The 25071-nt window shown below is 46.4% G+C and overlaps 5 protein-coding genes across 7 annotated transcripts; 3 read left to right on the top strand and 2 right to left on the bottom strand.

The window, feature by feature from the left end:
- The first annotated feature begins 857 nt into the window (after positions 1 to 857).
- LOC100679703 (insulin-like growth factor I) lies at positions 858 to 4984 on the top strand. The gene is made up of 2 exons (XM_003425632.5): positions 858 to 2282; positions 2808 to 4984. The coding sequence occupies exon 1, from the start codon at positions 1867 to 1869 to the stop codon at positions 2224 to 2226; it is 360 nt and encodes a 119-aa protein (XP_003425680.1). The 5' UTR covers positions 858 to 1866; the 3' UTR covers positions 2227 to 2282; positions 2808 to 4984.
- A 293-nt stretch (positions 4985 to 5277) lies between these two features.
- Positions 5278 to 8681, bottom strand: LOC100679663. Its single transcript, XM_016984718.3, has 3 exons — positions 8225 to 8681; positions 6073 to 6272; positions 5278 to 6004 (listed from the first exon to the last, which is right to left on the bottom strand). Exons 1-3 carry the CDS (start codon positions 8439 to 8441, stop codon positions 5822 to 5824), a joined length of 600 nt encoding a protein of 199 aa, XP_016840207.1. The 5' UTR covers positions 8442 to 8681; the 3' UTR covers positions 5278 to 5821.
- Positions 8682 to 11182: 2501 nt separating this feature from the next.
- On the top strand, positions 11183 to 15652 carry LOC100114081 (coatomer subunit beta). 2 transcript variants are annotated; one of them, XM_008205336.4, is made up of 10 exons: positions 11183 to 11461; positions 11655 to 12059; positions 12126 to 12459; positions 12539 to 12827; positions 12907 to 13247; positions 13320 to 13587; positions 13659 to 14026; positions 14086 to 14530; positions 14597 to 14832; positions 15024 to 15652. In XM_008205336.4, the coding sequence occupies exons 2-10, from the start codon at positions 11692 to 11694 to the stop codon at positions 15252 to 15254; spliced, it is 2880 nt and encodes a 959-aa protein (XP_008203558.1). In that variant the 5' UTR covers positions 11183 to 11461; positions 11655 to 11691; the 3' UTR covers positions 15255 to 15652. The 2 variants fall into 2 exon arrangements, with proteins under 2 accessions (XP_008203558.1, XP_001606861.1); XM_001606811.6 differs by having other exon boundaries at positions 11652 to 12059.
- LOC100120898 (transient-receptor-potential-like protein) lies at positions 15638 to 20996 on the bottom strand. 2 transcript variants are annotated; one of them, XM_008205334.4, is made up of 15 exons: positions 20670 to 20996; positions 20290 to 20521; positions 19896 to 20093; positions 19559 to 19748; positions 19284 to 19469; positions 19029 to 19219; positions 18785 to 18963; positions 18406 to 18690; positions 18140 to 18330; positions 17922 to 18004; positions 17612 to 17733; positions 17335 to 17522; positions 17076 to 17266; positions 16486 to 16973; positions 15638 to 16407 (listed from the first exon to the last, which is right to left on the bottom strand). In XM_008205334.4, the coding sequence occupies exons 1-15, from the start codon at positions 20847 to 20849 to the stop codon at positions 16015 to 16017; spliced, it is 3297 nt and encodes a 1098-aa protein (XP_008203556.1). In that variant the 5' UTR covers positions 20850 to 20996; the 3' UTR covers positions 15638 to 16014. The 2 variants fall into 2 exon arrangements, with proteins under 2 accessions (XP_008203556.1, XP_008203557.1); XM_008205335.4 differs by having other exon boundaries at positions 15648 to 16407; positions 16492 to 16973; positions 20670 to 20994.
- A 1083-nt stretch (positions 20997 to 22079) lies between these two features.
- LOC100120873 (histidine-rich glycoprotein) lies at positions 22080 to 24997 on the top strand. The gene is made up of 5 exons (XM_016984780.3): positions 22080 to 23015; positions 23214 to 23311; positions 23482 to 23715; positions 23784 to 23927; positions 23987 to 24997. Exons 1-5 carry the CDS (start codon positions 22865 to 22867, stop codon positions 24155 to 24157), a joined length of 798 nt encoding a protein of 265 aa, XP_016840269.1. The 5' UTR covers positions 22080 to 22864; the 3' UTR covers positions 24158 to 24997.
- Positions 24998 to 25071: the final 74 nt, after the last annotated feature.

The raw sequence follows: 25071 nt of genomic DNA, 5'->3' as shown, positions 1-25071 counted from the left end.
GGACTTGAGCACGCGTGTACACGAGCCTATTGTTATACCTCGGCGATGAGTGATTCATATACTGCACTTTGTTCGATAGCGCGGTGTAAAAATAAATCGGTATGCATTTACAAGACAGTCGAGCGGCAAAAGTTGTGCAAAAAGTTTCGAAAATTTCGCTCATATAAGCGGTCATTAGAAAGTACAAAGCTGCGCGTTGCTCGATCGGTTTTTGCGCGTGCGTATTGCACACGGCGTTGCACGTTGCATAAGTCCTGCAGTATACTCGCTGCGCGAGAGATCGGCAAAAAAGCTCCTGTCTAGTTCTCACAGGCCGGAACGTAACTTTTCTTTGCACTTTGACTTGCGTCTCTACCATCGTTATGACAAAGCGCGCGCTGCATACACGATAATAATAGTCGCCTCTATATAGATGGAAAAAATCGGATCGACGGCTGCGATCGATTCCGAAAATAGGTCGGCCAAATGTCTATCGGCGAAATAGCAATAGACATATTAGTCTGCGGCTAACCGCGCGAGAATAATAGAATGTATAATAATACTACTGGGTATCGAGTAAGTGTGTGTGTGTGTGTGTGAGAGAGAAGCCAGTCGTCGGATTATTAATTATGCATCGAGATAGGAGAGCGCGCAGTGCGGTCCGTGGGAAGAAATGAGGATAGGAGGTCGGCAGCAGAGAGTAGATTCTCTCTCTCTCTCTCCGTTTTTCTCTCCCTCTTCACATCGCGTATCTCGTCCACAGCCAACGGCCGAAAAGCAAACAAGACGAGAGGGAGAGGCGCATCCGGCGGAACAGTCGAAAATGCAGGCACAGTCGCACGTGCGTATAAATATAGGAGCGAGCGGCGATCGAGGGCAGGTCAGTCTGGAAAAGAATCGGCTAGACGACGAACCTACATACAGATCCGTCGTAGACTCTCCCAGCTCTGACTTGGCTAGACCAAATCTATATCTAGTAGCTAAGAGAGCTCCTGTCGCACACAGAGAGGGAGAAGCCGAAGCAGAAGAAGAAGAAGAAGAAGCGCAGGGGGTGTCGACGATCGGTAGGGTGGCCTCGAGCTCGTGCAGCAAACCGCTACCAGATTGGTCTTCCGCTCTTGCTTCTCTCCACCTCCTTCCGCGCTCGCTGCCCCCACGTAGACGTGCTGGGCCTCAAATCTCTAAACGGCCGCACCGATTCGGACGCGCGCAGGAGACACAAAGAGCGAGAGAGGGAACTTCGAAGTGAGAGAGAGAGAGAGAAAGAGCTTGTAAGCAGAGTCGAGAGATAAGCTCGAGGCTGTAAGGGAAGGGAGAACGGCCGCTCGGTCTCAGTCTCCTTCTCGCGCTTCTCTCGGCCGGCTCTGTCTGTCGTCTGCGGGGCACAGCTCGAGGCGCGCGCCGCGTTTTAACACACATCTCGATCCGCTCTGCTCTGCTTCATCGCCATCTCTCGCAGACGCACAGAAGACCGAGAGGGACCAAGAAGCCGAAACTCATTTCTCTCGCCGCAGTCTTTTATCAATCTCTCAGTCTGTCTCTCGTCAACAAGTGCGTGTGTGATACAACAGTAGCCGTAGTACAGTACAGCGAGTATTTTGCGTAGAAGCCAATAACGCATACACGTAGAGAAAAAAAAAAAAAAAACAGTGCTGTGAGTGTGAGATGAACGCACCGGTCGACGACAAGTAGCTCCCACGAAAGTAAACCCCAAAGCTCTCTCTCTCTCCCTCTCTCCCTCTCTCTCTCTCTCGACTCATATCAGCGCATCGGACAGCACGAGTGTGTGTGTGTTCGCGTGTGCGACGAGGGAAGAACGGAAGCTCTCGGTCGACGCGAGGCGCCGGTAGCAGAACGGCGCCGGCCGGTACCAGCTGCAGCATCAGCATGTACCCCAGCGACAGCGACAGAACGACGTCGACGACGAGGCGGAGCATCGGCTCCCGCTGCTGGTGGCTCTGCCTCCTGCTAGTTCTCCTCGTGCTCAGTCTCGAGCTCACGAGGCATCAGGCCGAGGCGAACAACATCCACCGGCGCTTCTACCGGCGAGCCGTGCGACTCTGCTCGAGGAGCCTCAGCGACGCTCTCTACCTGCTCTGCAAGGACCGGGGCTACAACGAGCCGTTCACCAGCAGCGAGACCGAGGTGCGACACACCACTGGTCCGGGCCTCGTCGAGGAGTGCTGCTACAACTCCTGCAGCATCGAGCAGATGGAGCAGTACTGCAAGCCCAGGAATAAGGCGTAAGAGTCTACCGCCGTCAAGTCCCCGGAGCCGAGGCTTCTGCGAGCTAGCGCGAAAACGTAAGTTATACATCTTTCCTCCTTCTCATCGTTGCACTCGCGCGCATACGCCTGTATACCTATACAAAACGGCCGGGTATATCTCGCGCACGGGTTCTTGCACCCGCTTATCGTTTTTTTTTTTTCTTCTTTCTTCTGCAAACGTCGTCGTTGCTCTTTTTTTTTTTTATCGACGAGTGGAATTTCACGTTGGAAAACCGAGGCTCGGGCGATAAAAAAACTTTTTAACTTTCCTATCTCGCGCTATATTGTATATATTCAGACGTTATTTCAGCAGCGGCAGCTGATAATCGGCTCGTATGCGGCAAACAGGGCGACAGGGTTATTTAGATGCATTACAGAAACGTATATCGCCACGTACATTTCCTCTACTGATTGCGAGCAATTGTGCACTGATAAATATTTATAGACGCGTACTCGCCGAGCTGCGCTAATATGTACTGCAACGATTGTTCGATTCCCGCACCGTTTACACTGTACAGTCGATAACTAACCGATTTTCTTTTTCCTGCTATGCACCCGTAGGCTCCTGCACGTCGAACTTGCGCAGAAGACGAGGAAGAAGCTTGCGGAACTGGTGCGACACGAGGAGCAGTACCGGCAAACGGATCGCCCCTACCGATACCACACGCTATAGGACGATGATCTTCGAGGCCGTATAGTCATGCAGAATATATATATGTATATATGTATGTATGTATATATGTATACACACGCACGCGCACACGATGATCAAGAGAGAAACGCAACTCTTTCACGCTCGAGGATCGCAGAGAAACGAATTATAAGGATCGCCTCGCGGAGGAAATTGTCACAGCGAACGTTATATATATATATATATATATATATATATATATATATATAATGCATCGAGACTCGGCCGAATCTGTCATCCGATCTGTTCAATCTATTTTATATGTTAGATACTTTTTTCGTAATTTTTTTTTACTATATATAATATTCCTTGACTAGACTGAAAAGACAAGGTCGCCGATCGACACGTGCGATCGTCGCTTATCAAGAATCTCTGCAAGATCATGTAGTTTTTAAGTGAATAACAAAAGAGTGAGATCCAAACAGTGATTTAATTTCTAGTAAGCTCGTGATCGCGATCTTTTTTTTTTTAAATACGCACGAACAATCCATCTATAGACGAAATAGCTAAACTACTGCTGGTACTACATTGCTATATATGTAATACTACTACTACTACTACTGATGTTGCTGTGAGGATTTTATTTTATTTTATTTTTTTTTTTTTATATCACATAGATTTAACGTATATGCATAGATTAATTTATATATATATATATATATATATATATATATATATATAAATTTTGTGAATGTAGAGTATATATCGAGAGATACATTATGTAGAACAGAGAGAAAAGAATATACAAAATGGAACATTAATGCGCAAAGACAAAATAATAATGCTCTTCGTGATATATAGGGAAAGTCCGCGGCGCCGCGCACGGGCATAATAAAATGATAATGAAGTGAGATGCGACGTTAAGTGAGAAAGAGAGAAAGAGAGAGAAGAGTGAACTTTCGACGGAGAGGTTGACGTTGAGAGCGAGAGAGAGAGAGAGAGAGAGAGAAAAAGAACGTTGCGAATAAAAATACCGATTAAATACGAAACACACAGACGATAACGTGTCAGAATGGATATTTCTGAGTTCAAGGATTTTAACCGCTTGTTATACGACGACGATTTTCTGCGACATCCGAAAAACTTTTGACTTCGCGAGCCGCGAGATCGATCGTACAAGTATATTATGTACCGTTTTAACATTTGTTTGGATATGTCTTCGAAATTTTCATCGCCTCTGTCCGGACGACCTTTTTTGCTACTCTCATAATGTACACGATATTATAATTATATGATCTAATTAATAATTACGAATGTGGTGATAAAGGTATGGCTGCTGATTACTATATAACTGCTGTATATACTTATAGAATGTACACCCCCGCACAAACAGGCACACAGGCGTGTCGATGATGATGATAGACAAAACAATCAGTGACGATGAGAAAAAAAGTGTAAACCGTATAATAATAATAATAATAATAAAAGAGAGAAACGACGCGAGTATAAGAGAGTGAGAGAGAGAGAGACAGAAGAAAAAAAGAAAAGCAGCAGTGCACCTGCCGGTGATTTAGCCGCTAGCTCCTCCCTTAACAACCGATGATCTCATTAGTATTAATTTCTAATTAATATATTGTCAAATGAAAAGTGATATTGATACCGCGGTCGTCGCACACGGCCCGCGTAAGACATATTGTCGTACACACACACACACACTTTCACACACACACGCGCGAACGCACTTACTCTTACGCGTACACACACGTAACACGTACACATGCACGAGAGGAAAGCGGAACGCTGTTTCATGCGGGGCGCAAGTATGAGAGAGAGAAAACGAATTTTGAGAGGATTTCGCTATAGGAAAGCACAGCATAGAGAGAGAGAGAGAGAGAGAGAGAGAGAGAGAGAGAGAGAGAGAGAGAGAGAGAGAAAGCGAGTGCCTTTTGACGATATGTATAGAACCTTACGCGGTCTGTGCTTACACCACGGGCGCAAATATATTATGATATATATATATAGACATATGAAAAACTATTAAGTGGCTGCCGGCTTTTTTGCTGGGAGCGCGCGCGAGAGGCAATAAAAGACGAGAATATGCAAATTACACCAAGTCTCGTTTAATTTTCTGTACTCCCGACAGAGCCGCCGATTCCCTGATTTTCTCCCCGTGTATAACCTGCTCTCCTTTCCCTTTTCAAAGAGCTGCGCACATTGCAGTATATGGCATCGAGTGCGTGCAACAACCAACTTGCAATCTCGAGGTTATTGCTCGAGCTCGCGCGCGGAATCATTATCGCGGACAAATTTAAAGTTGAACTAAAAATAACTCGATCGGCTCGGCGGGTTACGTGCATTATAATATGTATGTAGAATAAGGACTCGATTGCAGAGCCTATGTTGGGCTTTTATTTTTTGTTTTATTCCTTCTTATATAATTATATACTGCCTGTATTTACAACAATGTTTTTCCGTTCGATGATAATCTTCGACGCACAAATGTACAAATATAACCAACACGCTGATGATACACTTATTGTGACACGTGCGCGCTCATAATAAGTATGTAGCGTATTATTCCAATCGCAATAAATATGTTTGTACACTGCCGATTTCTGTCTACCCGCGATAATTGACCGGCTATATACGATCGTTGCGTCGTCGCGTTGACGATTTTGATTTCTCGCGACAACATTAAGTAACGAGTGTCGTTATATAGATATATGCCAATTCCGATGGTCCGAGACGGAGATCCGCAGGATACGGTTTGGTAACGAGTGCTTTATCGACTAAGAATGGGAATGAGTGTATAGTAGAGACGAGTCCGATGGTGATGAGTTCTAGTTTCTAGTCAGGTTTTTGCAAAAAAATAAATTTAATGGTTTATCACAGTTTTTGAACAAGAAAAACGATCGAATGAAATCTGGCTATAGAATCTGCACAGCTACCAGGGACAAGGCAGATCGATGCTCTTCTTGATTAAGCAGAGCTCCTCGTTCTTGCAGCACTCGTAGGCGGCTGCCATCCAAGCGTCCGACGTCGCTCTTCCCGATCTCCCGTAGATCTCGTTGTACAGCTCCAGCATCTCATCGTAGCTGATGTCGAAGCCCACGTGGCTTCCCGATTCCTGAACAAGATAAACATCGTTAGCCCTGCAGCCGCCTAAAATCGAACAACAACGTGAGTAAGGCCTACCTGGGGCAGTGGCTCCAAACGTCGCCGCGGCTGAGGGGCGGACTCGTCGAGCGCAGGCGGAGACGAATCCCCCTGTCTAGCCCAGAGACTCGGCGGCACTGCTCGGTACTCCATGTCCGGGATCGGTACCCTCGACGACACGATGATCTCCCTTATCGACATTATCTGGCGCTTTCTCGCGTGGCTTTCCTCGATCACGCCTATAGACGTTGGAGAGGAGAAGACGAAAGATCGTTGGTACATTGTTGTAGATTATAGTGTATAGGGTCGACGGGAAAGGTAGACCGTAGCCTCGTTCTAAAAGACGAGAGAGACGAGAAGCTCTCTCGGCGGTATCGCCGCGGGCTCGTGATAACTCGCGATAAAAACATAATGCGATACTTCTTTGTCAAAAATAACTACTTTTTTATTATACAAACCGGGCGATCGTGTGTGTATAAGAGAGAAACAGAGAGAGAGAGAGAGAGAGAGAGAAAATTATCTAGTAAAAATTATCATTTTGTGTTGACCAACGACGATAAAATATCTATTTTGATGAATTTTGCAACGCTATCTCGGAATATTCCGAGCGGGAATGACTGAGAGATCATTAATTTCGTTTATATTGTTGTCGCATTGTTGTGAGCAACAGAAAAAAAAGGCGCAAATTGTTTGTATCACGATTATTTATACATACCGATTTATCGCTCGTCTATTGGGACAGGCGCGTTCTTTTTTTGCCATGTAACAGTTGGAAAAAGTGACTTAAGTGAAGATTAACGCGCTCCGAATAAACATTATCGCATATCGACTTGCAATGAACTCCGCGGGATAAATATTAACTCGAGAGACTCGCATAGATCCCATCCCCTCGAAGTCGAGCTTTCCCCCAGCATCTAACGAGAAATACTCGTCGTCGCACGCTTACGTAAGCCGTATTAATTTTTTGCGGGACCGATAACGTTCGGTGATAAGATATTGTAGAAAAATTGATAACAACGGAAAGAGTATATTGTCGGCAGACAGACGCGATGCCGCGATTTTGCCAGTTTTCGAATTCCCTGTGTCCTACGAACGGTTTTCAAACTCTACTTCAAATTCAAATTAGAGAAGGTGACACTGACGAATTGAAAAAATTTCGCTTTTTTCCTGTAATCGTTGAGATTACGCTAAAAAAGGGTCGCTGTACTTTCGTAGCAAAAACAAATGTTATCGACAAGACTTCCAATGAACTCCGGGGGAAAATAGTATCTTAAAAATTCGTTCCAATGTCACTTTTTACGCGCATCGCACGAAAATAAGCTCCGAATTAATTAATTCGCGCGCGACCATGAAATCTTCTGTTGACCCCGTGCGGGCTCGCTCAAAGATCGCGAATTTTTCGGAATTTCCGAATCCGACAACATTGGCCGTAATTCGTATAAGATATCAACTAACGCTTTCGAAAGCGAAAATCCACAATCTGTTGACTCGTTCTTTCATTAATATAGAATGATAAGCTTTTCGACGGGACGATCCTCGGCGCCTAGAGATCGTCGAAAATAACGAGTGGATTTTTCAATGAAAACAAGAACGCGCGTGCATATCTCGAAATAGATCAATCCCAGTGTCACTTTTTCATTGTTTTCCCGGACTCTCATCGCAGCGTGTATACAGCGAGAGAGCTATTAGTCGAGAAAAAAAGCTAGCGCGTGGCTGAATGAACGCGGCGCACGCGAGGCGCCGGGCCGTTATGTAGGTTGTTGTCCGTGACACTTCATTGACGATTTCAGCGATATCAAATGAGCCGTTGATCAAAACAGACTCTGTTTTTTATGCCTGGAACTAATGACTCTATAACCGATCTTCGAATCCTATCGGTATCGTTTTTTCTTTCACGCGCACGAAAAACACATCTTAAAATAGCGTACGCACACACTGTGCGAGTGGAAAAAGGCTTATCGCTCCAATATCCCATGCGCCCAGCACGTGAACTATTTTTAACCGTCACACGCACGCACACGCACACACACGTCTGGCACCGGTTTTCCTCGCGCACAAACGATCGTTCACCGCGCAAAAAAGCGTTTCGCCACAGACTGTATACTTAAAGCGAGGGAAATCGGTTAGTCAACAGTCCTCCTGACCGTGACACCGTATCGGCAGCAACAATGCAACGCTGCTGCAGACGTACTTGCGAAATCGGCAGCTGGATCCAGGGCGTCGATCTGCGCGGGGCTCCTCTTGCTCCTGAAGCCTCCGCTGCAGAGCTCGAACATCTTGTTCCTCAGAGTCTTCTTGCAGTGCTGCGCGTGGATGGCACCGGCCGAACCGATCGACGCGTAAACGATACCGGTCACCAGCAGCAGCAGCAGCAGCAGTAACGATCTCCTCTTCGCGAGCAGCAGCATCTTCGGGCTGGCGAAGAAGAGGAGAGAGAGAGAGAGAGAGAGAGATAGAGAGAAGAGAAAGCTCGATGTCGACTCCACGCGCGCTCGGATGTCTGTGAAGCACTCGATTCAGGTGGCCCGCTCTTTCATCCGGTTTTAATCCTCCGGCTTATCCGAGCCTACGTGTTGAAATTGCGCTCCGGTAATCGCTCTCTCTCGCGCGCGCGCGCGCGCGCCTCACTCTATTATCGTTCTCTTTCTCTCCTGCCGGTGCTTAGAGTACACACGGTCACCTGTGTGTAAGCGCGTATAGTCGCTTCGCGGCTATATAGCTACAAGTGTATCATGCCGCGAGTATGCAAGCCCGAGGACACTGCACTCGCGTCAGACGCGAGAAAATGCGTGCAACGGGCTTTTTATCATAGCGAACGTGGATAATATGAGCGAGAGAATGAACTAGTTTTCGCCCGACGCGAGGACGTCTTCGCACACGTGGGCTCGCTTGACTTCGCTCTTATGTTCTAGATCTGCGGATCAGTTCAGCCTCGACGCGCGCTTCTCACGTGCGCGTTATGGGATGTTTCAGAGAGAAGTTCGCGTCGTGGAATTGGATTAAGGCCGAGCGATGCATGTGGTTTTTGAATTTCAGAGGAGATGCTGAATTATCCTTGACGATTTTTTATGATGTAGCAAGGTGTCCCTCGGGTGTAGGACGACGCGCGCGATGCATCGACTCGACTGAGAGGATTTATGGTAAATATAGTAGCTCGAAGCAGCTCGATGCAAATGCTGTCATTTGCATTTTCAGCTGAATTGCGGAAATTGAAACTTTGCTTTATTATTGTTGCGCCTCGCGAAGAGAACAAAATGCACTCGTATCTGTTGTTAAAATTCTTTGACAGGACATTCAACAGGATAACGAAAATCTTATCTCGTTGCACTCGTATAAACATGCGCGCGACATGCAGTGGCGTCTCCGTCCTGATGTTTTGTAAACCTCGACAGAATCACATTCGGCGTTGATGATAGTGTGCTTTTGAGAAGTACGTGCGATTATTATTATTATTATTTTTTTTTTTTTTACAAAATTGTTACATTTCACGTAAGCGTTCGTCGGTTGCAAATTTTATTCAATTATTAACGGTAAAAGTATCTGCAAAATTTATTGCTATCTTTTTAATATTCTAAACAATTGTAATGACGGAATTGCAAAGATAAGCCTATCAGGCAAGAATGTCGGCGTGAAAACAAATTTTCCTTTCCGCACTCGTGCTACTGTACGAAATTTCCTTTTGTGCATCCACAGTACGTTTGAGGTAAGAGAATAAATTCTCTTAATATACGTCTAATACAAATTTTTATTGGACAGTGTAAAAACGATGACCGTGTTGCATCCAGAAGCAAAAATACGTGCCACCTAAAGTTGTAACACAAAAAAAAAACACTTACAGATCCCCTAAATACAATTAGACAAAAAAAAAATAAAATAAATCATTCAAATTCCTTGCAAACAGAAAACTCAAGGAAAAACTCTCTCCACAACCCTCAGCCCGAAGCAGCCTCGTGCACACGAAATCGCAGCCGCAATTGCGCTCATCTCTCGTCGATAATCGCGGCATACGTGCCTGCAGCCCAGGTATTTCCGCGCATCCGTTGACGCGCGCGCAAAAGATCCTCCTCCGCGCTAATTGTTTACGGGGACAAAGAAATAATTGCGCGCTTTTCTAATCAATATAGACTTTTCTTTCTCTCTTTCTCTAATCGTATGTACCTTCTTTTCTCAAGCGCAGTAACTGTTTATAGACGTTCCAACTCACAATTATGGAATTTCCAGGAAATCGAACTTATCGCGCGATTAACGCAGACACGCGACGATTTTCCGCGCATCACATGGGAAAATCGTGACAGCTGCTTATATTGCAGAGCTGAGGACGGGACCTTTCGCAGATTTTGTTTACCGCGAGAGAAAAATGAGTTGCGGTAAAATTCCATACGGTTTATAAATAGACCTGTACGCATGATCGCTATGTGTGGTTGTCATCAGCGCTTTTAATCGCGCTCGAGTTGTAAGCGTTTGCATAATCGTGCGTATGCTAAGATGACGATTAAGATGGACTTTCAACTTTTTATTCTCGTTTTTTCCCTACTCCTCTCTCATATACGTATATAGCCTGTTCCGTATATTCGCGGTTATCGGCTCGGGGTCACGGATTGTAATTCTGTGGTTAGAAAAAGAAAAAAAAACCGTCGGCCTTTTCAAACGTTCGCGCGCAAAAATCCGAGAGGCGAAAGACTATTATAATAGGTATATGTATATTTATTGACGCTTTACGCATCGTAATCGATTTGTAAACAAACGATGAGCGCGTGGCGGTACTATATTTACAGAGGAGTTTAGGCCGGTTGTCTCTCGATCGAGTTGCTTTAAATTTTATCGACGGACAGCACTACGCGCAGTCGTTCTGGCATACTTATGATACATGAATGAGATTCACTCGCGATTATTTTTGTTTTTTACTTTTCCGAATGAGATGTTGTGCTAATTTCTCACTTTTATGCACAAAATAAATTACGGAGAAATTACGGATAAAATAGCGGTGCTTATTAAATTTACCTGGACTCGATTAACGCGCAAAGAGTCGTATCCACAGCGAGCGTATGGACCCGTAGCGCCACTAGCAGCCATCGGCACCGACTGAGCCAAGGTGGTGGGAAAAATGGCGAAAAGCTCGCGCTTACATAAAATATTCCTTCCCCGAACGTGAGATAATGCAAAAAAAGTCACACAGGTGTCCGGGGTGTACTGTGCAGGCGCGTAAGCATATATCGTATCACCTGGCGAGCCGCTGCGCATGCGCAGAACGCGTCACTCCGATCATAATAATAATAAACCCTTTCACCGCACGCTCCGAGCGGAGAACGGCCGAAGTTCAACCTGCAGGGGTTTGACACGTATGCCGTTTCATTCGCGACAAAAGGCTAAATGTCAATTATCTGCGCCACCTCGGCTCTGCTCATCTCCTTCGCTTTGTAATCACGAGGTAGGTGCGCGACCTTTGCCCTTTGCTTTCCCCAGCCACTTGTCGAACTGCAGCTGTCACAGCTGCTTGTCACTCGCTGACCTAACCTCTCCACACCCACTCCGCGAGACTCCCCTATGCAATCGCGGTGCAGCTTTGCAATATTATGATGCGATGAGTGTCTGATCGGGGCGCGACACGTATGTTGCAGCAGGACACAAGCTGATAGACGAGACACCAGCCAGGACAAGATGAGTAGCATAGCCGATCAGCCATGCTACACACTCATAAACATTCCCACGGACTCGGAGCCGCTGAACGAGCTCCAGCTCAAGCAAGATCTGGAGAAGGGTGACGTTAACGTCAAGATCGATGCTCTCAAGAAGACCATCAACATGATCATGAGCGGCGAGAGGCTGCCTGGCCTCCTCATGACCATCATCAGGTTTGTTTTGCCGCTGCAGGATCACACTATCAAGAAGCTGCTGCTCATCTTCTGGGAGATCGTGCCCAAGACAACCGCAGATGGCAAGCTCTTGCAGGAGATGATCCTCGTCTGCGATGCTTACAGGAAAGACCTGCAGCATCCCAATGAATTCGTCAGGGGATCTACCTTGAGGTGAGCCTTTTCGGAGTAAATGTTTTCTGGCAAGTGTGCTAACCTACTTTTGTTCTTATTCGACAGATTTTTGTGCAAACTTAAGGAGCCAGAACTTTTGGAGCCACTCATGCCAGCCATAACGGCTTGTTTGGAGCACAGGCATTCCTATGTTAGACGCAATGCTGTTTTAGCAATATTCACTATATACAAAAACTTTGAGTTCCTCATTCCCGATGCTCCGGAACAAATTTCAAAGTACTTGGAAACCGAGCAGGACATGTCCTGCAGAAGGAATGCTTTTCTCATGTTGCTACACGCAGATCAGAGCAAGGCTCTTTCTTATCTCTCTGCGTGCTTGGATCAAGTTCCAAGCTTCGGTGACATTTTGCAACTTGTTATTGTCGAGCTGATTTATAAGGTATTTATAACTGACAGCTTAGGGCTATGTAATACCAGCAGAGAATCTTTACTTACGTTGATTTCTAATTTCTGCATAGGTCTGTCTTGCAAACCCATCTGAGCGAGCTCGTTTTATTAGATGTATCTATAGTTTACTGAACTCACCAAGTGCCGCAGTTCGTTACGAAGCAGCTGGTACTTTAGTTACGCTTTCGAGTGCTCCAACTGCTATTAAAGCTGCTGCTTCTTGTTATATTGAATTAGTTGTAAAAGAAAGTGACAACAATGTCAAACTGATTGTTCTGGATAGGCTAATTTCTCTGAAGGATAGTCCCAATCATGAAAGAGTTCTTCAAGATCTTGTGATGGATGTTTTGCGGGTTCTAGGTATAATTTACATTCAAGTGAAAAATGAAACCATGCTTTGTACCTGGACCAATTTCAAATGTGTTTTCTAATTGTACAGGTTCTCCCGCACTTGAAGTAAGAACGAAAACACTTGCTCTTGCAATGGATTTAGTTACAACGAGAACTATAGAAGAAATGGTGCAACTACTGAAGAAAGAAATCGTCAGAACATCTGGTGGTGAACAGGAAGATGCTGGAAAATACAGACAACTTCTTGTTAGAACATTACATTCTTGTTCCATTAAATTCCCAGAAGTGGCTGCAACAGTAATCCCAGTATTAACAGATTTCCTTGCAGAGAGCAGTGAAGCAGCAGCAAATGATGTACTTGTATTTATTCGCGAAGCCATTCAAAGATTCGAAAATCTGAGACCCTTGATCATTGAAAAACTTCTCGAGGTAAGTTGACTGCTTTCTATTTAATTCTCGTGTGTCGAGCTTCTACAAATTTAAAACTCCTATGTCGTTTAGGCGTTTCCACAAATTCGGTCAGTCCAAGTTCATAGAGGAGCTTTGTGGATTCTTGGCGAATATGCTACATCCAAAGAAGATATCGAAACTGTAATGGCGCGCGTAAGATCTGTTCTTGGCGAATTGCCTCTCGTCGAGGCTGAAAACAAGAGGCAAGCAGGTGACAAGCCTCCAGAAGAGGAAGAAGGTAGCCAAGCTGCGCCTGCACAGCTGGTTACTTCCGACGGAACGTACGCTACCCAGAGTGCATTCAGTTCAGCTTCTTCTGGTACTTATTCAATTTCCAAAGCGTGATTGTACCCGAGTAGCAGAAGTTTTAAATTATTAATGTTTTTATAGGCAAAAAAGAAGAGAAGCGTCCCGCTTTAGTGCAGTATATGATGGACGGCGACTTCTTTATTTCCGCTGCACTAGCTACCACATTGGCTAAGTTAGCTCTGCGCTACAAGGAATTGGAAAAAGACGGAAAGAAGAGTAAGAGGATGCAAGCTGAATCGATGCTCATTATGTCGAGTCTTCTTCAGCTGGGTCGTTCTGGTCTACCATCGAAAGCCATAACGCACGACGATGCCGAAAGGATCTCCCTATGTCTGCGTTCCTTGGCCTGTCCAACTCCTCTCGTACAAAAAGTATTCACAGAAGGTTGCAGGGATGCTTTGGGCAAAATGCTTACAGCCAAGGCCGAAGAGGAGTCACAAAACCAAAAGGTATGAAACAATTATTTCTAACCCATGGGACGACTCTATAGGATTTTTAATTATTCCAGGCAAAGGAAAAACCCGGAAATATAGTGCAGGTCGACGATCCCATTCAGTTCCTCCAGCTGAACAAAAGCTCGGATCTGACGGGCGGAGCTGGCGATGTATTTGAGCAAAGTTTGAGTGCCGCAGTTGCCGGCAGATCTGGTGGTGAAAAGGAGGCTCCTGCACCTAGTGCCCTCAGCAAGGTAACCCAACTGACCGGTTTCTCCGACCCGGTCTACGCCGAGGCTCTTGTTCACGTCAACCAGTACGATATCGTACTCGACGTGCTCATTGTCAATCAAACCGAAGACACTCTGCAAAACTGCACGTTGGAGCTCGCCACCATGGGCGATTTGAAGCTCGTCGAGAGGCCGCAGCCGATTGTCCTGGCACCCCGAGATTTCGCCAGCATCAAGGCGAACGTCAAGGTTGCCTCGACGGAAAACGGAATTATTTTCGGCAATATCGGTAAGTGTTGAGAACGCGAATAATATTAAGAAAACGAGTAATTAATTTTGTATAACAATTTTACAGTGTATGACGTCAGTGGTGCTGCTTCTGACAGAAGTGTTGTGGTGCTGAACGACATTCATATTGACATCATGGATTACATTGTCCCGGCCACATGCACAGACGCCGAGTTCCGGCAAATGTGGGCGGAGTTCGAATGGGAAAACAAGGTCTCAGTCAACACGACGCTTTCAGATCTTAGGGAATATCTTGCTCATCTTCTCAAATCCACAAACATGCGATGCCTCACTCCAGAGAAGGTAAGAAAAGTCAGGATTAATTCTAACACTTTTAATGCCGTGCGCCGTCTTAGTCACACGCGCGTGACTCACTTGTTTTTCGATAACCTCTTACGCAAACACGCGCATAATATACGCGCTAATAACATGATGCATCCAAATATTTGCGCAAATTGCACAATACACGTGCTCATAATATGATGCAATTTCAGGCTCTCTCCGGTCAGTGCGGCTTTATGGCGGCAAACATGTACGCCAAGTCGATCTTCGGCGAGGACGCTCTGGCGAATCTGTCGATCGAGAAACCTTTGAACAAGCCGGATGCTCCAGTGGTCGGACACATCCGCATCCGCGCCAAGAGCCAGGGTATGGCCCTGTCGCTCGGCGACAAGATAAATTCCGCGCAGAAAACTGCTCAGAGCAAAGTTGTGCAAGCAGCCTAATCAAGCCCAGACACGGTATTGTAAGAATTTTTCAAGAATTTGTGCGGTCGGCATTCAAATATAAATATACAGAGAAAACTTTTTTCGGTACACTGTTTTTATCATCGACATCTGCGAGAATCCCTCGATTCATTCTTTTGCAAATGTGTGCGAATGATTATGTGTGAATGAGGAGCGCGTTTGATTCTCACGCTGAGCGAAGTTTTATGTCCCGAAACCAATGTTAAATAGCACACAAGAAAATCAATTGATTGCATTCTCGCGTTTCGCGTAATGAGAAGATGGACTTTTTCGAACGTAAAGATGGGTGATTGTTATAATTGAATTCGGTATAAGAGAATAAGAAGATGCATGTATTTGTAGTTGAGTAAATAAATATTATATATATATACATAATACACAAGTTTTTATTCAAAAACTTCTTGTAAACAAAATCAATACATGGCAAAAGTCCCAAACGATTTACTTAGATAATAAGCTATATACAATGATATTACTATCAGCGTTAAAAATCTCTGCCTCTGCTTTCACGTCTCATTTCTACGTTCTCTAAAAACATCGTCGATGATTCTTTCGTAAATTCAACGACTGTGTAACTATCTCATTAATCAACAATAATTTTCTATAAAATAAAAAAACAATGAAAAAATCAACAGCAATGGCACCTTCGAGTGCAGTCATGTACACTTCCGCAAAACACGCCCAAGCTCGGACGCCAGCCTTTCACCATCAGTCGATACGCAAGTTACCAGCCCTCCCTTCAGAGCCAGCCACCGTTTCTCCTCGGCGACTTGTTGGCAGCTGCTACCCTCGGTGATCTCGGCTCGATCTTCACAAAGCCTCTACCGCAGTTGCTAGCTTTCTGTTCAGGCGTGACGGGGCTGATCGCCACCTCGGGTACCCTCCTCGGGCTCTTGGGCCTCGGCCTCACGACGTTGCTGCTGCTACCGTCGCCCGGTACCACGAGGTTATCAACGCTGAGGATGTTGCTGGCAGGACTTCTGGGTAGTGCATGGCCCGGTGGAGGAGCTTGCGGCTTACGCTTGACGACGCGCGGGGGCGACGTGCGTATGGGTGCAAGAGGCCGCGGCGAAGCTGATCGGCCCTGGTACCGCTCGTTCACGTAGTTCAGCGCCGAGGAATCGTTCTTTGTCTGGAAAAACAAATTAGACTAATTGAAGATAATAGTTATATTGAAGTATTCGTAATGATCGAAAATGTCGAAACCAACTCTAACATTGTCCGTCAGCGAAGCAGGCTCCTGAGTCATCGCCATCGTCATGCTGATAGCGGGCGACACGTCCATTGGGAAATGGTTAAAGTCATCGTCATCTTTCAAGACCCTCAGTATATTGGTCGGATTGATCGTGTCGGGCAATTTAATCGGAGTCAAAGGAGGCGGTGGACTCGTCAGCGACAGTCTCCTGGCCTCTTCCATGACTCGCTTGAGGTTCGCCTGGTTCCTCAGAGACACTCGGTTGTTGCTTCTGCCGATCTGCGACTTGGTCACGGTGTTGTCGATCACTTGTGTCCAGCGGTGCTCGGCGGATTTCAGGACTGCCAGCCGGGCGATTCTGCGCCACTTGGCTGCTATCTCCTCGTTCTCCGGCGGGTTCTCGAGGTGCTGCATCTCCTCGATAGGGTCGTCGGCTAGAGATGCCACTTGGAAGTCCTTCATCAGCCTTCGCTCCCAGACTCGCATCTTCTTGCCGAGGACGGCTGAAAAAATTAAGCATTTTCGATTGTAAGCTTCGCATTATCCTCTGCATCGGCTGTTTTTTTTTTTTTTTTTTTTTTTTTTTTTTAACTGAAATAGCTCACTACTGTTGGAAGTGTCGGCGCCACCGGTGTCCATTCCGTTCCTCTTGAGAATTTCGAGAAGCTCGCAGCGCCAAGAGGAGAAATCGGACTTGAGCTCGTGAATGTCGTCCTCGGTCACGGGTTCCATCTCGTGCTCTGAATGAGCGTTAACGACGTACCGCCAGATCAAAGCCTTCATCACCGAGCCGTACCTTGAAAGTTCATTCGATTATAAATATCGGAGTGTGATTAAAAAAATAAAAAAATACACCGCGCTTACTTGTGCTCTCGGGCGCGTCTTCGAATGCTGCTGCGTTTGCTCATGCTCTTGCGCTGCACACCGCAACACCTCATCAGAAGCTTTGGATGAGGTAAAATATTGAACGGCGGTGGCAGTGTGTTGCCCTCCTCGAAATAGCTCATCCAGAGCTTCGTCCTGGCGAATTTCCACTCGGTGTCGGCGTGTTCCTGTGGGATACGAAAATTTGATTGATGCTTTTATACGATGTATCACAAAAGGTTTAATAGGATATAGCTGAGGTTTTACGGATCGTTACCTCGATTATGGCGTAGCTGTTGCTCATCATGGCGATCAGGAGATTTAAGAGGACGATCACGTTTATCACGGAGTACGAGCCGAACATCAACAGGCCCCAGAATCGCGTGTAACTCTTGATGCCTTTTCATTGGGGTGGAATAAATGTTCGCTTTATGAGATATAGAGCTTCGAAGTTGAAATTCATTTAAAGAAAATACTCTCTCTCTATATAGCAGTCGTACACACACACGCGGCATTAATTTAATGGCGAGCAGTTAATTGGAGTAGTTAGCGTTTTAAGTTAGCGTTTTAAACTAAAATACATTTACCAGTCAATTCGAAACTGTCGATGCCTACGCCCCCGAAGCTCGCCCAGAACAAGCTCTGGCAAGTCTCGAACAAACTGCTGAACCTGCAACCCAGCGGAAAAGAAAAAGAAATCCAATTACCCTCGTTATTCCAATCCTCTAATTTTCGTGCACGCGCACAATAATCGTAATAACAATAGCGCTCTCGCGGGAGAGCCGTTGCACGCAGAAACGCTCACCTCCGCCACCTGATGCAAGAGTCGCTCGCCGAATCCCAAGTGGGCTCGTCGATATCGCTGTAGCACTTTTTCCTCTCCAATTCGGCAAAGTACCAGAGCAATTGATTCAGACCGCAGGCGAACGCGAACAGCACCAGCGTGTAGATGAAGAAGAACTTGACTATGTCGATGACCATGCGCCCGAGGGAGATCTGAAAATATGCTTTTTTATTGCTTCGAACAAAATTCAATATTTTTATCATTTAAACATCACGCCCAGCGCTCACCTGCAGCGGACCGAGGTGCGGGTTGATGCTGAAGAGATGCACGAGCTTCAGCGCACTGAAGATATTCGCCGCTGCGAATAGGCCCTCGGCGATGAGCTGCGGATCGAAGTCGGGCCAACGCTCGCGGGGGATCGTAGCGGCAGCGCTGTCCTGATTGATCTCCGCCGACTGCTGAATGTAGGCGGCCACTCTGAGGATGACCGTCGCTACGTACAGCGCGTTGCGCGTGAAGTCGATGAAGTTCCAGAGATCGCGCAGGTAGGCTCGTAGACCGTCTACGTAGACCTGCGGTGACGAATATTTTTTTTTTTTTTTTACCTTAAAGTCGTGCATCGCTGCTTTGAAGCTTTGTTTTGTTTTGTTTTGTTTTTTTCCCCACCTCTCGCGTCTCTTCCAGAATGAAGCCGAGCACGTAGATGACGACGATGCACTCGAGGAAGGAGGGGCCCAGGCCTCTTTGCTTGGAGAAGCCTTCCTCGAGCTGTTGCCGGTCGTAATCAGTGCCGAACCAGCTGAGAAGCTCCTCCTCGAAACGCTGGGACACCAGGATCAATACCACTGCGGGAATTGATCGCTGAGTTTGCTAGATAATACCTAGACGATTGCATACTAAGTACACCTACGTAGGAAGAAGAGGTAGGACGACGCGTGTACGAGAAACTTCATGAAGGGCCGGCGCATCGTATGTCCTGTCGACGTGTTGGGCGTGAAAAAGTAAATGGTGCAGTAGAACGGGAAGAGCAGGGCTGTTTTAACTATGATCCAGGCTCTCTGGATTGCGCCCATCCTGCGGAAGCCGGGCACACCTTCGTACCTGCGTAATTATAAATTATGCAGAGAACGTGTGCAAACAATCCTCGTGATATGTATATTTATACCATATAGCCGCCAGGAGTTGCTGGACGTGTGGGTGTGCGACGAACTTTTTCTGCCTGTAACGAATGGCCTGTTCGAGTCTCGCGAGCTGTTTAGTCGGCTCTGCCGAGTGATCGTCGGGGTCGTAGTTCAGGATGGTGTTCAGCTCGGACGAGCTGCGAGTTTGCTGCAGGAGGTCCACTGCGAATCTGAAAACGCGAGATTACAATACTCGAGCTGCGTCAACGAAACTGCATGAGGTAAGAAGAAAAAAAAAACCACCCGTTTCCACACTAACTTTTCCACCTGCTTGCGTAGCCGTAGATACTCGGCGCAGCTCTCGGGCTCGGCGAGGGCGAGCCCCCTCAGTTCCCAGCTCAATTGGAAGGCCGTCATCAGGGGATCGGGCGAGCTCAGGGCTATTAAACTTGGACTGGCCAGTGCCCGGTACTCGGCTATCCTCGTGCTCGAGAGCCTCAGAGGATCGCCTGTGACGGAGCGCGTCAAATTAAACATCAAACTATCTCTCTGTATGGCGCCATGGCTTTTTTTTTTTTTATTATTATTAAAAAAACGAAAATCGAAAGGAATTCCTTTATTGCGTTCCTATGATATATAAATCCGCGCATACGTACCTGTTGCCGCGCGCACGCAGTCGTCGCAGCTGCACTTGATGTCGTGGGGCATCGGGAGAGTAGCTCCCCGGTCGAGCAGAAGCTTCAGGATCTCGTAGTTGTTCTTCTGAGCCGCGAGGATCAGCGGTGTCATGTCCGGCGCGTAGCGGGCCAGCGACGGGTCGACCTTCTGCCAGCTGTGCACTATCTCGGCTTTGCCTGCAGTACACACGCGCACGCGTGGTCTGGTTATTTTCTTTATTCAGAAAATCAAACGACATTACGACTCGTAAAAATCATTTCCACCAGCTCAATTGAATTTCGGTCGTGTTATACAAGGGATGAGCGATTATCCGGTCTCTCTCTCTCTCTCTCTCTCTCTCTCTCTCTCTCTCTCTCACTCTCTCGAACTTACAGTTGCCACCTGCCGCCTCGATCTCGATGTTTCGCAAGAGTTCCTCGTGCTCGAGCAGCAGCTCGACGGCTTCGACGAATTCTTGATTGATAGCGTGCAGGAGCGCGTCCTTCGTCTCGACCCCCATGACGATCAGCAGTTCCAGCATCTCCAAATTCTCCGCCTCGATCGCCAGTGTCAGAGCCCCGCGGCCCAGGCTGTCCACGCAGTTTACGTCGATGGATTTGTTGATCTGCGGCAAGCGAAATCGCGATTTTTTTTCAGTAAAATTCAACATAGCTGTAGTAAGTCTTCGCGAAGCCGTACACAACAGCTCTCGACACACTTGAGCGTCCGCTTCGCGATACCGCACACAAATGTCAAAACATATATCAGCCTACCGGTTTCCTAGCCGCCTGCAGTATCCTCCTGACGTTAGGCAAGTCGCCTCTCTCGACCGACAGCAGGTACTTCTTCTCCTCGATATTCAGCGGTCTCGGCAAGTGAAAAGCGTAATGGCTAAGCCCACGTTTCTTCTCGGGGGCCGCCTCCATCTCCTTCTCGCTCGCCGACGACACCATTTTCACTCGTCGGTCCCCTATATCGAATATCTATGTTTTCTTCTCTGCAGCCACGCACTGTTACGCGTACGTATGAAAACACTTGTTTTTCTTCGTCTACCTGCAGCGCGTCAGCGCGCGCAAATCCAACTGGCGATGCATCCTCGCGCGTGCGACTCCTAGTCGCGGCTTATATACCTACGGCTGCGCGAGGAAGAAATCGAATTAGTCCGACTTAACCGAGACCCTATTGTTTTATTTATTCAGCCGCCCTTGTCTAATTTCTTGCTTTTTTCCTCCTATGTGTTGGTGCGATGCTAATTTGCTTAGTCCCTCGCATATCTCGTTAGCGACGTTGTACACGTGATGAGTATCTCTGTGTGTGTATGTGTGTGTGTACCGGACGTTCATCTCTCGATGTACGCGCTGTGGACACGTGAGCCGTTGCGCTTGTTGTGTTGATTTTCAACACCTTCGCGTGTATGGAGCTGGTGAATTAGGCTTCGGCTATTATTAAACCGCCCCGATTTTAAGGCTCTTATTGCTTTTGTTCATCCAGAGAGTTCATAGCCTTTACGAAGGGTATATATACTTAGCCTTTTTCAGATATCGCGTAGGCTTTCCCCTTTCCCTCTCGATGACGTCAGTGCGAGTCTCTTTCGAGGATTTTTAAATCTTTCTTAACTTCCGAGACGCGATGACTTAATACTCGAGGAGATTAGGAGTCGGATCTCCTTCGTCATCTCGAAGAGGCAAACATTTAGAAAAACGATACGGAATGAAAAATCTTGTTTAATTTCATCCACTCTTTCTCTCTCATCCAATTTGAGAACGGCTGATCGGCACGTTCGATTTGAATAGAAGCAAGAGCCTTAGAATCTTGACCTAATTGCGGTGATCGAGCTTCGTAAACATCGCGAATATAAAGAGAGACAGCGGGACGACTCGTTTAATATGATTTATACATATTGGTTATTACAATAACGAGCATTAATCCACATATCATCAGCGTCATGAATAATTCAGTCCGATGACCACACGACCGACTGTCCACTCAAACATAATTCCCTCTGCAGTTTACTAATTTCAAAATCTGCTATTACTACTGCGCCCACGTGAGTTGGGTCAGTCGAAAAGCGTAATCCCGTAATTTTGCAAAAACCTCGGGATGAACTTTCGCATATTATGATACTAGAGCGACGAGGAGATCCGCATAGTTTTTGCTGCGCTGTACGAGCGTGTGAAAATTTGCGGTTTTGCGGCGCATCGGAAACGCGTCTCGCTTTCTTGCACGCGGAGATAACGATAAATGCTAATAAAATTAGTCGTTTTTCTGGGCGAAAATCCGTGTCTTTGGGAGAGGAAAAATTTCACGTACATCCTGGGTTTTTCGGACCGAATTGAATAATACCTTTATGTAATTTGAATAATGATCGCCTGGAATCATAGATTACGTGCGGGGGAAGGAAAGAATCGGGCACTTATACAATAGACTAGTTGATCGAAAAGTTATATTTGCAATAGCGAATTGCTTTTTTCCTCCCGGAAGTATAAGTATATAGAAAAGCTCGTGACCCGGTAACGCCGTTATGTATACGCGACCTGATCCTTCGTGACGCACTCTTGTATAGATATGTATGCACGTGGCTAATACCCTGTTTACAACTTAATGCTTACCGTTATCGATCCACATTGCAAAAAACGTCGCAGTAGCGAACAATCCGCTACCCATCAGAGAGCTCGAGATTTGTGCAGCTGACAGCCGAACAATGAAGCTACAGTCAATATTGTACCATCTCGATCGGAGCAGTTCCGGCGAGCAAAAAGCCAGCGGAACCGTGTCATCGCTCGTCTCTCCGCAAAAAGTTGCCCCGTGAAAAATCGGCCGACGGCTATAAACCGGCCGTTACTCCGCTCATCCTCTTAGTCGACGATTAACTCGCTTCGCGATATAATTCAGCTGCTCTTTAATATTCGTACAGTAGTCAATGTTCTTATAAACAATAGAGCGTGTGCACACATGCGTGGCAGCAGCGATGATAAATCGCAATGATCGGGCGGTGTTGTTATTGCTGTTGATTTCGGCGGTGCTGTTGCAGTGCGGAACCGCTCGAAAGATCTACAGCAGACCTCTGAGGTTCAGATACGTCCAGGAGGATCAGGAGACGTCGGACACGAAGCACGAAGGTCTGCGCTTTTTTAATAGTTGTTAACAAAATATACGCGTTTAAAGCCCTATTACCGCTGCGGAGAATGTAAAGGGCGCGTCGGCCGTAATCTGATTAAAAGAGCTTTCGGCGTGTAACTGCGGAATAGATACTCTCGTCTTTGTTAGCCTCTGCAAATCGCGATACTTAAATTATAAGCCTTTTTCCCGGCCCCCAGACAAGCACCACCACGAGCCCGAGAAGCACGAGGTAGAAGAGGAGAGCGAGCATCATCATGGCGAGCATCACGAGGATAAGGACCACGAGGGTCATAAGGTATTATATTATAAGTTATGGAATAAGTACCACTTTACCTTTCGCCTCGAAAGGCTTGTAGCAAGTAAAATGTGATTTTTTTTTCATCGTTTCGGCTGTATGCGTAACGTTACGTTCACTCACATACAGAATAAAAGAGATGAAAATTCAGGAATCGGCGTAATTCGCAGGGTTACAAGAGCTACCACGAGCTGGATAAAGCTGGAAAGGAACATTTAGACAAAGGGGGTCACAGCCATCACTACGAGGAGGAGAAAGACCAGGGGGGTGAGAAGCACGAGGAAGCGGGTCATTACAAAGACCATCACAAGGGGGAGAAGGCGGAGAAATCGGCGGAGTTTGAAGAGGAGGCGAAACACCAAAAGGGCCACAGCACCAAGGGCGAACATAATATATTCAAAAAGGTTCGTCTTTTTCTTTCGACGCAGCATTACTTTCATAGAATGCATCTATTTCGTTATTGCTTCCGCAGGACGAGTACGAGAAGAAGCACGACTTTTACGACGAGTTTCACGAGGGCGACGACCACGAGAAGAACGGCGGTCATCACGAGCACCACGATCATCACAAAGGTGGCCACGAAAAGGCCGGACACGAGCATGCCGGGAAGCACGAGGTAAACTGTCGACGAACAATTTAAACGAAATGCACACGCATTAATGGCTGAATTTTCAGGAGAAGAAGGCCCATCGCAAGGAGCATCATCACGGCCACCATCAGCACAAGCACAAGGGCCACGAGGAGAAGGGAGAGCACTCGCACCATCAGGATCATCACGAGAAACACGGAGAGGACGCCGGCCACGGGATGGGAAAGCATTGGGCGCACAAGCACCATCATCACTAGATTAGCGTTTTACCTAACACGTGATTTTTAGAATAACGGAAAAGCGAACGTTTTGTAAATATCCTAGCTATTAGTATATAATTTGTACAAACGCTTCCAACTAAAAATCTGATTAAAAAAAAAAAAAACAAAACAAAAATCAAAAATTTAAAGAAAAGCAACACCTCATTAAACTTATTTCTCCGAGATCGAGGCTGTGTTACGTTCCTCGGCGCGTTTCGCAACGATCGCGGCCGAATAATAGGCTTCTACCATTGCGAAATCGGCACGACTCGCGCCAAAGAAGTTTGACTGATCGATACACCGTCTCTATACAGATTCGCTCGATTCTCCTCGGTTTTTGGAATCGCGCGGACGAAATCGGCCGCGGTCGTCTGTAAGTAGATCGGTATTTATTAGGAGATATCTATATCGGTAGTTGTAAATAATGTCGTCGATTCCGCTCGCTGTGTGAATCCGTGATCGGCCGATTCTGGAAAGTGAAAACAGCCGGCGTGAAATTGGTCACACTCTGTTACACCCTTACGCCGGCGAGTCGTGTTTCTTTTTTTTCCTCACTTATGCCGTAAATCCTTTGTCTACGCTGCGCCGATACGATTGTGAAGAGAGACTCGCGTTAATACGGTTTCTTGATGCAAGAAGGAACCGATCGCGTTTTCCGAGCTTCGTTCGGCTAATGGCGCCAGAGAGGATGTTTGAAAAGAATGCATGTACTTTGCGATCTGTAAAATGCTTGATTAATTTTTTGGTTTCGGTTCAGGAATTTGTCGCTGATATCAGCGTTTGTCAAATTATACTTATAATATAAATAAAAAACAAGCTTCGCTACTCTATAATGAAGCAGCAGTAAATTTTATCGTAGTAATAAATGTTAACGAATTGTATTTCCTTACACAGCACCTCTATACGTATAC

The sequence above is a fragment of the Nasonia vitripennis genome, chromosome 3 (assembly GCF_009193385.2).
Source record: "Nasonia vitripennis strain AsymCx chromosome 3, Nvit_psr_1.1, whole genome shotgun sequence".
In the NCBI taxonomy this organism is placed as follows: Eukaryota; Metazoa; Arthropoda; class Insecta; order Hymenoptera; family Pteromalidae; genus Nasonia; species Nasonia vitripennis.
Note: the sequence above shows the minus strand (reverse complement) of the source record. Positions and strands in the feature narration are given on the sequence as shown.

What these genes read in the sequence shown, in the direction of transcription:
- LOC100114081 (XM_008205336.4), top strand. Translation starts at nt 11,692, where the DNA reads ATGAGTAGCATAGCCGATCAGCCATGCTACACACTCATAAACATTCCC. An exon ending in AGGAGTCACAAAACCAAAAG is followed by an intron (nt 14,027 to 14,085) that starts GTATGAAACAAT and finishes TAATTATTCCAG; the next exon opens with GCAAAGGAAAAACCCGGAAA. An exon ending in GATGCCTCACTCCAGAGAAG is followed by an intron (nt 14,833 to 15,023) that starts GTAAGAAAAGTC and finishes ATGCAATTTCAG; the next exon opens with GCTCTCTCCGGTCAGTGCGG.
- LOC100120873 (XM_016984780.3), top strand. Translation starts at nt 22,865, where the DNA reads ATGATAAATCGCAATGATCGGGCGGTGTTGTTATTGCTGTTGATTTCG. An exon ending in AGGACCACGAGGGTCATAAG is followed by an intron (nt 23,312 to 23,481) that starts GTATTATATTAT and finishes CGTAATTCGCAG; the next exon opens with GGTTACAAGAGCTACCACGA. An exon ending in AGCATGCCGGGAAGCACGAG is followed by an intron (nt 23,928 to 23,986) that starts GTAAACTGTCGA and finishes CTGAATTTTCAG; the next exon opens with GAGAAGAAGGCCCATCGCAA.
- LOC100679703 (XM_003425632.5), top strand. Translation starts at nt 1,867, where the DNA reads ATGTACCCCAGCGACAGCGACAGAACGACGTCGACGACGAGGCGGAGC.
- LOC100120898 (XM_008205334.4), bottom strand. Translation starts at nt 20,849, where the DNA reads ATGGTGTCGTCGGCGAGCGAGAAGGAGATGGAGGCGGCCCCCGAGAAG. An exon ending in CGAGGCGGCAGGTGGCAACT is followed by an intron (nt 20,094 to 20,289) that starts GTAAGTTCGAGA and finishes TGTGTACTGCAG; the next exon opens with GCAAAGCCGAGATAGTGCAC. An exon ending in AGACGCGCCCGAGAGCACAA is followed by an intron (nt 17,267 to 17,334) that starts GTAAGCGCGGTG and finishes TGAACTTTCAAG; the next exon opens with GTACGGCTCGGTGATGAAGG.
- LOC100679663 (XM_016984718.3), bottom strand. Translation starts at nt 8,441, where the DNA reads ATGCTGCTGCTCGCGAAGAGGAGATCGTTACTGCTGCTGCTGCTGCTG. An exon ending in TCCAGCTGCCGATTTCGCAA is followed by an intron (nt 6,273 to 8,224) that starts GTACGTCTGCAG and finishes CAACGTCTATAG; the next exon opens with GCGTGATCGAGGAAAGCCAC. An exon ending in GTTTGGAGCCACTGCCCCAG is followed by an intron (nt 6,005 to 6,072) that starts GTAGGCCTTACT and finishes TATCTTGTTCAG; the next exon opens with GAATCGGGAAGCCACGTGGG.